The sequence below is a fragment of the Crassostrea angulata genome, chromosome 1 (assembly GCF_025612915.1).
Source record: "Crassostrea angulata isolate pt1a10 chromosome 1, ASM2561291v2, whole genome shotgun sequence".
NCBI classification, from domain to species: Eukaryota; Metazoa; Mollusca; class Bivalvia; order Ostreida; family Ostreidae; genus Magallana; species Magallana angulata.
In genome coordinates, this window is record NC_069111.1 from 39,514,298 (window position 1) to 39,527,715 (window position 13,418).

The 13,418-nt window shown below is 34.2% G+C and overlaps 1 protein-coding gene across 1 annotated transcript; it reads right to left on the reverse strand.

Moving 5' to 3' along the window:
• Positions 1-17: 17 nt before the first annotated feature.
• Positions 18-13,119, reverse strand: LOC128162723 (cubilin-like). The gene is made up of 18 exons (XM_052826014.1): positions 12,461-13,119; positions 9,175-9,326; positions 8,634-8,781; positions 8,035-8,204; positions 7,682-7,835; positions 6,259-6,434; positions 5,834-5,996; positions 5,512-5,684; positions 5,179-5,329; positions 4,892-5,061; positions 4,423-4,543; positions 4,160-4,323; positions 3,747-3,882; positions 3,109-3,299; positions 2,443-2,608; positions 2,213-2,287; positions 1,437-1,530; positions 18-1,296 (listed from the first exon to the last, which is right to left on the reverse strand). The coding sequence occupies exons 1-18, from the start codon at positions 12,522-12,524 to the stop codon at positions 381-383; spliced, it is 3,384 nt and encodes a 1,127-aa protein (XP_052681974.1). The 5' UTR covers positions 12,525-13,119; the 3' UTR covers positions 18-380.
• Between the last annotated feature and the right edge of the window lie 299 nt (positions 13,120-13,418).

Consider the following 13,418-nt stretch of genomic DNA (forward strand, 5'->3'; position numbering starts at 1 on the left):
ATCGATTACAAAATGTTTGTTTTTTCTACTTTATTATAAAAAAAAACAATGAGACGAAAGAAAAACAGCAACATAGAGTTTTAACTATCTCGTTCATGTACACTTTGCATCGTATACTTTAATATATACTAAATATCTTATAACTGTACAACAAAATTCTGATTACAAATATAGATATATGAGATTCCTTGACATTGATGATTTAACTTCATGTATAACATGCAAATATATCAATGAAAGGAACGTAGTTCTTAACAAACGTCAATTGAGAAACAGACTGTCCTTTGCAACACAATAATACATGGTTAATGGTACATGGTATATTAAACAATTGTAATCACTATGCAGTGAAAAATACATGTACATGCAGGTCCAGTAATTTACAGATTACTGCTGGTGTTGGAATAAATCTCCTCCGTCGGATTATTGCTGTAAATTGTTTCAGTATTGGAATACAATTTGTCCTCTCCCTGAGAATTGGAGTCCTTCGGTTTGAGGTGTTCACTTATTTCTTTCCAATTTCCATACTCATTACTGTTTCTATCAAGATTACTATAAACACTGTCCGGGACTGTTTTCTCGTTAGAAACTTTTCTTTTCTTCGTCTTTTTGTTTTCACTACTTTTATTTAAACTTCCAACATCTTCGCTGTCCGTTTTCTCATTAGAACACTTTTCTTTCTTTGTCTTTCTGTTTTCGGTACTTTGGCTCGAACTCTGCGATTTTTCCGCTACTTGCGCTTTAGAGTCTTGTTCATCACCCATGATGTCTTTTTCTGTAGAACGTTTCCGAGTATCACTAATTATACCCCGTTCGTTTTCATTTTCGGTCCTGATCACATCTGGAGACATGTCTGAAATTTTGGTGAACTCATACATAGATGTAACCCCATCAACCTCACCAGGGGGTTTCTTTGGAAGGGTGTTCGAAGTGCCGTACTCGTTATCACCTATAATGACGCTGTTTCTCTCAATATACCCACATTTACTATACTCTTTATTTTCAAAACTGACATCCGAATAATTATCGTTTTTCGATTTAGGATTTTGTTTAGTTGCTTGTTCGTGTAGATGATTATACACTCCGTCCTCTGTTTTGTCGGCTGCTTTATCCGTGTCTGGTTTCTCCTGTCCGTTGGCGACAGACGAAATCCGACTTGTCTTAAGAGTAGGTGTTGATAAACTATTAGAGTCTTTCTTTTTTATATAGGCTTGCTTTCTTACGTTTCCATTCATGTTAGTAGTCGATGCGTTAGATGCTTGAGGGAGGACTGGGTTGTGATAACCTTTGCGTTTCCTGAAAATCAGCAATCGTAGATTTAACAGTTTCCATTATGTAATTTTGAATATCATTAAGTTGTAGATGTACCATATTATCTTGTATAAAATTCCACTAAACTTATATCTGACTATTAACTGAACTTAAGGTAAAATTACCGTTGCCGGACAAGAAATCCAGAGAGGGCTATAACAATAAAGATTAACACTCCAATGCAGATCCCCATAGCCACCGTGGTTGCAAGGGTTGTTCCTATATACAGGAGTTCAGAATTTAGATAATGATACAACTGTAATTGAAATCAGTAAAGCATACCACATGGACAGTTTTCTAAAAACCTCTACAAACCTTTAAAGATCGGTTTTTGGTTATGAAGTCTTTGTATCACTTAGAAAAAAATTATCATTATTCCCAGATGTGCGCAGTTAGGGCAGTTAAGCTTACTTTCAATACTAAAAAGAGATATCAAAATTCTGAAATGAATCATATTTCGAGAAATAATCCAACTTGTAAATTGGATTTTAGATTCGAATTTAACAGGTATCTAATTGGATTAAAGTTAAACTATGACTATGAGTTTAATGTTTGACATGTATTTTCTGAATATCATTATTTAAATATCCACAGTGCATGATGATACAATTTCATTCGTAAATCGATATAAAATGCGTTAATAATTTTGAAACAGTGAATTCCTTCACAAGACTAATGCTTGGGGGCATAATGTTTTTTTCCTGCAAAACATTAATATATAGCGAGATAACTTTTGAAATATAACAGGAAACCTGGGCGAAACTGAAATTCTATAGATTTGATCAGGACCAGCTGTCACCCTTGATAGTTGTTTACAATATAACTATTCAAAACTTCATATCGCAATTTGACCACTATCTCCCCCTTGTTACTAACAGTGTTAAACTATTCAATATCTTACTATATGACAGAAGACCCTGCTTCAGTTCATGAAAATCGGACTTAGAGCGATCCACAGTGGGTGGTAGATGTGGCACTGTAGAAAACATAAAAATACATGCAGTGATTTTATAAAATATTATTAAATAGAGACATATTTGTCTAGAACTTTTTTTGATAAACGACCATTTAACGTAAAAAAATTAATTTTCGGGGAAATGATTGAAAACATACAAGAAGAACTTAAAGTACCGGTTTTTAAAACGTCATAAGAAACTCGGAATCCTTTAAACTTCCGCTCCTGATTTCCGGTGGACACGAATCGAACGATCAGCACCTGTCCAGCGCTCAGAATTTGAAACAACTCGTCATTGTCTTTTCTCCCACAATGGATGTCTACGTCAGCTTCAGCGAAAATCTATTGAGACAAGTTAAACTTTACTGGGGATCTCAAGCAAGGTACAGTATATAGATACTCTTTTACAGGTGACATTGTATTAATTTATTAAGATGGCTGGGTGGTCAACAAATTCACCATCAGATCTCTCTTTAACTTTGCCATGTGATATTCTGGCCATGAACTGGTTTAACCTAACCAATAAACTAACATTCACAGGTAGTAAAGAATAAATTCAAATATATCAGCTTTAAAATTTGATCATTTTCCTATATCTTTAGACAGAGCTCTTCTTTTAAGGAAATTAAAATACTCTGAAAAAAAAGGCGACGACCATCAAGCCCTCTTAATACTTTTATTCAATGGTTCTATATAGTACAAATATCAAAAGAGTATTTAATCATCGTTAGTTTTCTATTGTTTTCGATCCTACTTACAATTTGATTATAAAGTGAGATCTGATTTTTATAATCGTCCAATTTCATGAATTTTGTTTTAAAAAAAAAAAGGAAAAAAAGTACCTCAACCCTATCTCCACCACATTTCTTTTCATTATTTGATTTGCCAACATCAAAGTCCAGAAAAGAAAGAAATATCTGATGGCCATGCGGTGCTGCAATAGTGTAATCACACGAGATGTTTTTGTAGTATTCATCCGGGTAGCCAGGGGATGCAAACGTACCGCTGTGATTGGTGAAAGTCTGGTTACAGGCTATAGGAATAAAGCAAGGTTCTTTATTTCATATACTTATTAAATACGTTTGTGATGCATGTTAATATTAAAAGATTCTAATGAACGACCCAATGTCTTGGTCCATGTGTTTTAGCTTGAAAACGAGATAAACAGAGAATAAATTAAATGAATGAAATTTTAAAAAGCTTTCCAAACCCGGCTGATTATATCTCCCATTCAATTTTCCTTTTACGTTTATTTTTTTTTTTTACAATATAATCTTGTTAATTGCCACAAATGGTTCTCACTCGCCTATCAATCGCTTTTCCACAAAGTTGGCCAATATATGCTGTTCATGACCGTCAAGTTTACCTGCTCTGTCTTATGGATAAATTTAAGTGGTGTGAAGGGGTTATTGAGGGTACGGTTTGGCAAAACAGAAACTTACTTACATTGTAACACTGTATCTTTATTAACTTCTCTTACCTTCCCAGAAAATTTTAGCATTATTTTCTCTGCTGCTGATGCAAGACGCCGATTTGGGAAATTCAATCGACACAGGAGTTTGAAACTGCAAATTCGATATGCTCCCCTCTTCTAAGTTATACATTAAATTGTTTATCTGGGCCAAAATGAATAAAAAGTAAACATTTTATAGCAATTTATAAATTCAATGACTCAACACATTTACAAGTATAGATGCAACGTACATTTGCCATCTTCAGATGCCAATTGATGTTTGTATAAATAGAGACGATTTAATTTGGGAAAGATTAGATTAATCGCAACGTGATACGTGTACAATGTATCAGAGAGAGACAACATTTCATTCGACTGATTTCGATGTAGTTTTATTCTCGATCAATTAATCTACCTATATGTCGTTTATGCCTCAGTACCTGGATGTCGACGGAACAGTTTGTATCCATTATCTCTATTGTTATGATAAAGCTTTCAATACTGCTATCGTCCAGTATCAGTGGACAACTTTCATTAATATCCCGGTAGATATCAAGGTCAACAGAGTAATGTCCTCTCTTGTGGCTCTCGACCGCACCACACGCTGCAAGTAGTAATGAAAAATATTGATCAAATCAAAACTAATATGGTTATCAAAAGAAAATTTTAAAAATCATGTTTAACAATATTAACACATACTTACCTATCCATGACAACGCTGGAAAAATGGAAGTGGTCTCTAAAAAGTATCTCCCAGACAACCGTACAACGTCTGACGTGTTACTACAAAGTTTTTCTGTATCATTTCCTGTTGTATCTTTCAACTATCACCATAAAAATGCAACGTTAATATGATGTTGATGCTGATAATGACGTTTACTAAATTTTATATTATCTTACATTGTGAAAACTAACTTTGATTTACTTTGATAAATTAAAATACAGTAAAGGACAATATTTTCATCCTCCATACATGTTTCTGATACATGTCTGTCAATGAAGCCCAATCAGCAAATGTTTAGATGTCACATGACTGTGAAGAAGCTATTTCGCTTGCTGATTGGATGAAAATTAGGGTTTGGTTCTAAATATACATGAATTATTAATTTCCTTTCCTTTTCTTTGAATCAAAAGTTTATGGAAAGAGAAGCCATTTTTTGTATAATATATACCTTTATAGAATCGTTGCAAGGATGGGCAAAGTTTTCATTCGTTCTAAGATACAGGGTTTTTCCACCAGGAGTATTGATTTCCCAGGCACATCTCTCCTCAGAAATTAAATCTGGAGTGTCCCACAAACTAGCGATTGTCCCCGAGAACCCCGAAAGCAGACCCCCACATTCTGCAAAACATAATGCAAACAAGTATTGAACTAAGTCATACATGTATTTCTTTGTCGTTCATCTCTAGCAATACCGTGACGATATAAAGCAGATAAAATTTATTCATAACTGTTTACCTGTAAACTGAATTCGAAATCTAGAATTCATGTGATCCGAGTTTCCATTGGTGTAAAACGAAATGAGAACTTTGTTTCCGGACATCAGCTGTTGTGTTGGAATGTTGGCACCACAGTACCGATGTGCCTTTCCACTAATGGTATCGGTTACCTACAAGTACAACATGAATTTGTTTTTAAGATAAAACGCCCGTATCGTTTCTAAATTTCTGCATACTAGTACTATTTTTCTTCCGTTAAATTCCAATACATTTCTCTTCCTTGAAAATTGCATGGACATGAATGCATTTATAAAAATTGAAGAAAAAAAATGTTTAGAAATAAATGACCTGCCTGAAGATAGTCAGAACAATGTCCGTTAGTTCTTGAAGGTAACGTAACATTTGTAAACACAAGCCATATTCTACTCTGTTCTTGAGTGGTAACTGTATACCGACAGGACACAGAAAGGGGGTCAATAGGACTAACTATTTCCCCTTGATGGAAGTAATCTTTCTTTCCGCAATCTAAAAATGATCAAAACGGAAACAATGTTACTTGATCAAGGCTAAATTAGAATTGTAATTTTTCTAAATATTCAAACATGTTCTCTAACATGTTTGCAATATATAAGCAGTGTAAGATGTTTACCAAAAGAGAATGGTTGGTTAGTTACCTCTTCTTTGTAGAATTTTTCCTGATAAATTGATTGGTTGTTTTAAAGACTTTGATGCGAGTCTAAACACTAGCTGATTGGTTGAAGAATAGACCAGGTCGTTAGAGGAGGTATTACAGTACTGATTCAGGAGATTGGCATCCGCGTGTGCTCCATCGTATATCTGCAATTAAAGATAGTATGTAAGGTGTACACGGGCTACGATAGAATGCTCTGTCTATACAATATATCTGTTTACGCTGTTATAGCGTAGATTTCTATCTACATATGCTGTCCAATTCTGTCTTTGCAGTTATATTGTAAATTGGCTTGCGTTACGTGAATTTAAAATACGTGCAAAACGTTTGTCTGGTTAAAAAAGCAATTCACGAATGTCACTCAATTTTAAATTCATAATTTGTTCGAAATTAATTTATATTGCAAACCTGCAAAAAGTCATTCCGACATGTTGTTGTAAATTGTGAGTAGTTTTCAAGACGGAATGCCAACGAATCGGTGACACTGGATTTCAGTAAAAATAAACAATTGACATTAATTTCCGTGTCGCTTCCTCCGATGGATGCTGTAATGTTGTCATTTTCTTCGAACACTCCCCCACAGTCTATAACAGACATGAACAGTATAATTATCTCTTTCTTCTTTTCGGAGACCATGCGCGGATTTAGGGGAAAGTGAGGGTTTCGAACCCCCAAATCCCATGCAAATTCAAACTTATCAAAAGCTCACAGTAAATTTACCCAAAATAGAACTTTGACCCACATCCCACCCACGGGCAAACAAAATTATCCCCTCAAACCGCCAAACTTCTAGGAAAAAAACATGATCCGCTCATGCTGTCTACATGATCACCAAAATTGTATTTATAATATATATCTTTATGAATAACTATAATAAGTTCATAACATTTTATATTCACTATGAGTCAAATATTAAGAGAGAAATTGGCATTTGCTTAAATCTTTGTTATCATAAAGGATGAATATTACATGTACATTGTATAGACAATGACTCATAATTATATTAAGTATTCTCTACGGGTCATAAAAAGTGCAGACAACCAGAACATAACAAGGTAATCAATGCATTCACCATTCACCGCAGAATAACCATGACCTACAATATAAGTTGCAGTTTTTTACCTTAACCGGTTTATTCGATTAGATATTTCATTTCCCCAAATTCATCAATTAAAATAGACAATAAGAAATATAATAAATTAAGGAAGTCACATTTACATTTCCATATAACCTTTAAAATCTTATTTTTATTTAATTTAAATGGCTGGGGGCAGATGTGTTGGTTGGTAATATTTGTTAATGCTGTTAATTAAATGTTATAATTGCATGTTAAACCATAATGTTTAATTGAAATATTTATCTCAAATTCCGAATCTGATATCACACATAAATCGAGTATAAATTGCTACGTTTCTAAAATCAATCCTTTTTTTTTTTTTATAGATTTTTTTCTTTTTTTATTTGCATATCATCAGAAGACATTTTTAGCTTTCATATAATGTTTTGTTACTTCTTAAAGAAAGAACACGCTTATACGTGTAAACTCTTATCATAATAACACATCTTTTCATTTTCAAACCATCAAACATGTACAGCAAACTCATTACACCAAAAAAGGTTGAGTTTTATAAGTTCAATCATGATAACTAAATTTGTGTCGTAACATCACAGTCACCTGGAGTATTGGCGATATATACAAGTTCACTACCAGAACAAAATCTTTTATGTGAACCATATAATTATATATACAAGATATATTCATCTCCTTTTTCTCCTTCATATATGACCATTGTTCCAAAAAAAGTAAGTCATAATAGTACTGCTTACTTACATGACCAAGAAATTTTGATTTTACTAGGGGACGTACGCCCACATCCAACACAAGGCTTGAAAAGTATCTCTGCGTATGAAGAATTCATCACCCGCAATGACCTATTCCTGGCTGTTCCAACCATCTTCTGAATTTCCGAATGCATGTCCCGTAACTAAAAAAAAGCCGATATGTATACATACATACAAACAATTATACGTTTGGATATGTTCAACAGAGAGAGAGAGAGAGAGAGAGAGAGAGAGAGAGAGAGAGAGAGAGAGAAATATTCTGCTTGCCATATTTCAGATTTTTCTGCTTTAACCAGAAAATGATTATTTCTGAACACTCCGAAAAGCCAGAAAAAAACAAACCATTAACACGTCCTCTTCCTGAAGCAATAGAGTGTCTATCCTTAGGTCGACTGTGTAATACTTTGGTAACGATATAGTATATTTGCATGTGAGTGGTGTTAAGAGAACCTGAACTTCCGGTAAGCCAACGACGAAGCTTCCGGTTAGGTTTGTAGAGCTTGTACCACATTCTGTAAAACAATGTACAGATTAAACATTTTTAAAGAAATAATTCCATATCCTGTCACCTGGTATAATAATTAATAAGGGGTTTTTTTAACCTGGCTAAATTTTCTTCATTGTAAAGTGTTTACACATGCCTGTAATAAGCTTTCAGTTCGATTACTCTGTGATCCTTTCAAATATTTTAAATTTCCATGATGTATTTTTGTTAAATCACATTGGACAAAGAAATACATTGGGTTTGAAATGCTTCATTTCAATTTCTTGTAAACTATTCCCTTTTTGAGGTGAAATATGGCATGTAAAAGAAGATACAAGCCAACTCAATTCTACGCATTGTCATGTGTATCTTGTCGCTCTACCTGCAAATGTACGATGCTTCATGTACATGTACAAACAGGAGTTATGGTATCAGAGAGAGTAGGTGAAAACTTTACCGTAGTTTGAGACAAGTATTGAATTGGGCGGCGATGTCGTATTTGTTCTTATGTAGATTGTTTCTCCCGTCAGAACAGTTGTATTGTCAGTTTTTGAGCAGTTCGTTGAATTCCAGACGATGTTTTCAAACTTTTTGTCATTTGACAACTAGGAAAAGAAAAGGTAACACATTTTATAAACGTAAACTTCACAAAGCGTTTTGGGATTTACATTTTCCAAGTTTTAAATTATCTGTTGCATTGTTTGTTCGTTTGAATTGTCTGTGTACTGGGGGTATTGATCAGACGGATGTCATGTTGTAAATTTTGTATTTACTGCCACCCGGTAAATTCAAAATTTACAACATGACACGGACACTACAGTGAAATATGCGTGCACCGAACTCTGCGTTATTCATTTCACAGTTCATGCAATTCGAATTCCAGGATGTGTTTATGGGAAAGGTGTAAGAGCAAAAATTGTGTCTTTTATACATATAATGTATAATTATTAGCGTTTGGTGATGGACTTTTCTACCACCAGTTATTTGAGACAACTTACATAGACGCCTTGGTCACATGCTTCCTTGTTAATGCTGACGGACACTGTTGTATTGAGGGGTGTAATTCTCCAGTCACAGAAGGTGTGATTCTGGAGTTCCAAAATGGACGCAAAGATATTTGTGTTGCAAATCTGCGGACAGTCAACATGACCTGTAATACAACAATCATAAATGTATTCTGAGCAATAAAAACATCTGAGGTTCTTATGTTGTGATACTGTTTATAGTTAAATTAAAGAATGGTGATCGATTTTTTAGAAGCTTCAAGCGTTTGTGGTCTGTCTGATACACTAAAAATCTCACTATATGTACTTGTTTTCTCAAAGATCTTGAGTATGTAAATGAAAGATCAAACCATCCATAAATACATAGTGCGTGACCTGCTAGTCGATGTGTGACCTAGCGATGTTAAAAGCGGTCAGTAACCATAAAACGATCTTCTGTCGACACATTGAGTTTCCCTGTATCATCTTTGTATATATAAATAAGACTTGGCAGATCGACATCTAAAACATTTTTTTTGCTTCTAAATATATGTAGGTCAAAAAGGTTCAATATTTTATGTGCATTTGATGCAATTCTATGTAGAAAATAGGACTTACTAATGTGATTGACATTCAATACATCTTTACATTTATATAAAATGAATGTCCTAATGATCTACATAATAAGCAAAACAATAACATGTTTTAGTAAATGGAAAACTCCAAATATTTTTCCTATATACTTTGCGTTAATATGTTTTTTTAAAGAGCTCTTGTTAGACTTTGGGTAGCTGTGTCAAACAGCAATATTGCATAGGCCTGTGTATTTTATTGCTGGGTTCTTGAAATCAACAAGATTAGTCTGGATCTTGAGCTAAGACTACGGAATCAGTGCATATTTCGCTTGAAACAGCGTTTTAAACTTGTTTTGACGCAAGAAATAGATAGCTATGTCCAACCGAAAGTCCAAGGTCTTGTTAAAATGGTTCTAATATGACTGTATATCTAACTAATCTACACCAGACCCATGACAAAAAAGAAGCATTCACATGTAATAAGCAGGATCAAAGCCCCATACTCAAATGTTACTGACCGCTGCAGAACATTAGCTCCACGGGAAATTCGGGTTGGCGGCCCGTCATCCCAAGCTATTTACAGTTCTCCAGCTATTACTGGCCGCGTTATATGTCTCTTTTACATTATGTTAAACCCCGGAGTGTTTCTCGAACGTCCATCGCACGCGTTTTGGTTTGAACCATGCGGTACGCTCATCATTTGACGCTCCGTTTTTAGCACGCTATGTAAAGTCGAACGACTCGCACTGGACACCGGACTACAAGGAACAAAGTGCAACCAGGACATCGGCCTCTCACGCTGTTTTATTCTGAACAGGTTTTTCCATTCGCTCTATGTACGTTGTGATGTCGCTATCATTTTTTATACCATAAAAGATCACAGACATGATGTTTGTTTTTTTTCGTTTTTATCCTTCTTTCTCTATCCTTCTTACTCTCTCTGTGAAAACGTTATTCTTTCGTATTAAGCAGATAAACTGTAAGTCGACTCGCCTATTACGCTTTTACAGGTATTAGTCTTTTAAGATGTTATCGGATTCATTTTTTCCATACCGGACAGCGACAAATCTGCTGCTAGGATTTATCATCATGTGTTTGCAATTGTCTGTTTGTTTGTCCGTCAAGAATCGCGCAACTTTCTCAATTGGGATTTGCATTTGACTTCATTTCTTAATTTCGCATTTATGCACGGTTTAGGTCATTGTTCAGTGCGATGTTCAGTGGTTTTGCTTGAGTTATATACATGTACTCCTATGTAAGAATCATTTTACTCCTAACGTGTATTTCGACTATTATTTTACATGTACATCAATCCACTATCTAAACCTAAGTTTCGTTGTATTTCGATTTTTTTGTAAAAACAATTTTTTTAAGGGAAATATTAAATGTATGTGTTTAATTTAAAAATAAGAATGTTATTTTTTATTTTCATGAGAATATCGATCATAACATTGGCCTTTAAATAGCAAACGTTCTGACTTTTGTTGATGAATAAGGGGACGACAAGTTACATGAAATGCCCAAGTCTCTTAAAAACAGATGCATACACATGTGCATGTGTTCTAATTTGTTCTGCACAGTTGCAGAGTAAATATGAATAATGAATTGTTATTTACATGTTATTTACATGTATTAATATCGAAATGCACAGATTTTTTGGAGGAAAAACTTTTACCACATCTTTCTTAATACAAATGGACACAAAAACTAACAAACCAACAAACTAACCTATATGGAAACCGTAAAAAATAATTCTGATTTAAAAAACAAATACTTTAAATGTTTCAAAAGTTCAACGCTAAGAAGCACACTTTCCTTTTATATTTTAACTTGCCGTTTAGAACACAAAGTCTTACATACATGTTTATATATTGGGCGTTTATACAGATTTTCCGCATTTCAAGACTATGTTCCATCTTTAACTTCCCCCTCTTTTTGAACATATAACTAGTACATGTATTTGACTTTTGCTATTTTAATTTGCGTCTGTACTTTTTAATTAAAGTTTAGAGACATGCGTGTATATAACACATAGCTTACACAAATGTAATACATTTACATACCAACGTGAATGTATTTATTTATTGTGTTGTTTTTTGGTTTTTTTTTTTTTGGGGGGGGGGGGGACTTTTGATTTTCAAAACAAAAAGCTCGAAAAGGACCCTTTTTTCAAATTTGCCAAAAACAAAGTGTGATATAGAGAAGTAAAACGGTTTTATTTTTTGTCATTTTAATGAATATTAATTCAATTTGTACGGCATAATTCATATCTAAATTAAAGTATTTTCATATGAACATGTTTTTGGCATAAATAAGAAAAGCAGGTTATATACATGTTTATCTCATACACATAAGTATATCGTCCATATACATGTTATTGAAATCGTTTTATGTTGGTTAATGCGATATCAAGATTTGGTTTCCCCCTTACTGATTTAAACAATTACATCTTATATTAACAGCCAAAAAAAGACCTAAGAATATCCTATATGCATTTACTAAATATATTCATGTACATACAATGTATATTGATATTCCTGCTAATGATATTGAATCGATCCAAATGAATTCAATGTGTTTAAATGCAGTAGCTTGTATTACTCTCTCTCTCTCTCTCTTTCTCTCTCTCTCTCTCTCTTTTTCTCCCCCCCCTCTCTCTCTCTCTCTCTCTCTCTCTCTCTCTCTCTCTCTCTCTCTCTCTCTCTCTCTCTTTTGAAATCACTTACCGTTACAACTATGAAATAGAACACAGAAAGAAACGAACACTCCGAATATCGCTAATACAGCCATGGGTTACTTCCAGCTCCAGGGTATGATGTCCTATTTATAACATTTCCTTCTGCTAGGGCAGAAAAGTTCGATTTGGTAGCACTTGTAAGTATTAACTTCCCAATAAAAGCACAAACTATGACAATAAATGAAACCAGGAAGGTGCTTGGTGTGTAAAAATAAATAAAATCCTTGTTCGTACAGCATTTAACCCCAGCCCTACACCGCGTCTGTAGAAACGCAAATACGCAGATTTATTTTCATTTTTTTACGCTGACCATGTCTTGGTAATGTCGCACGATGGTTATAAATCAAGGTAATACCGAGTTGTCATTTTCTGTCTTCTCACACAGATTTTTTTACGTCACATATCTATATTCATGTCACTAAGTCAATGAGATCAATCAACTATGGTACTAATGCTACACGTGAATAAAACGTCGCTCTGGCATCAAATAAACTTTAACTTGCCCTGAAATCACAAGAAAAAATTCGTTCGAACGTTGTAACGAATATCAGTTTCTCGAAAATTCCTGTTTTAGCGATGTTAATTGAACAATACAGGACATTGAACATTTCCGAGGAATAAGACAAGGTGTTTTTTACGCTTGTTTACAACAAGTTTTCAAACTGAACTGTTTAGATAGATAACACTATAGAGCGACAATCGCAAACATTATATTGACGTCCTGTTTCCTAAGATCATGGACATGATTAAAAACGTATTTGGAAAATTAGAACCATTTTAACAAGAGCTTGGACTTTGGGTAGTTGTGTCAAACAGCAACATGACATAGGCCTGTCCATTTCATTGCTAGCCACAGAGCCATGGCTCTTTGAAATCAAGAAAATTTGTCTGGCTTTTAGGCTAAGACTATGCAATCAGTGCATATTTCGCTTGAAACCGCGTCAATT

Excerpts from the sequence above, each read along its gene's own strand:
- LOC128162723 (XM_052826014.1), bottom strand. The coding sequence starts at position 12,524 with ATGGCTGTATTAGCGATATTCGGAGTGTTCGTTTCTTTCTGTGTTCTA. Across the intron at positions 5,997-6,258 it reads GTCGGAATGACTTTTTGCAG|ATATACGATGGAGCACACGC; the intron begins GTTTGCAATATA and ends CTTTAATTGCAG. Across the intron at positions 5,330-5,511 it reads ATTGTTCTGACTATCTTCAG|GTAACCGATACCATTAGTGG; the intron begins GCAGGTCATTTA and ends TTGTACTTGTAG.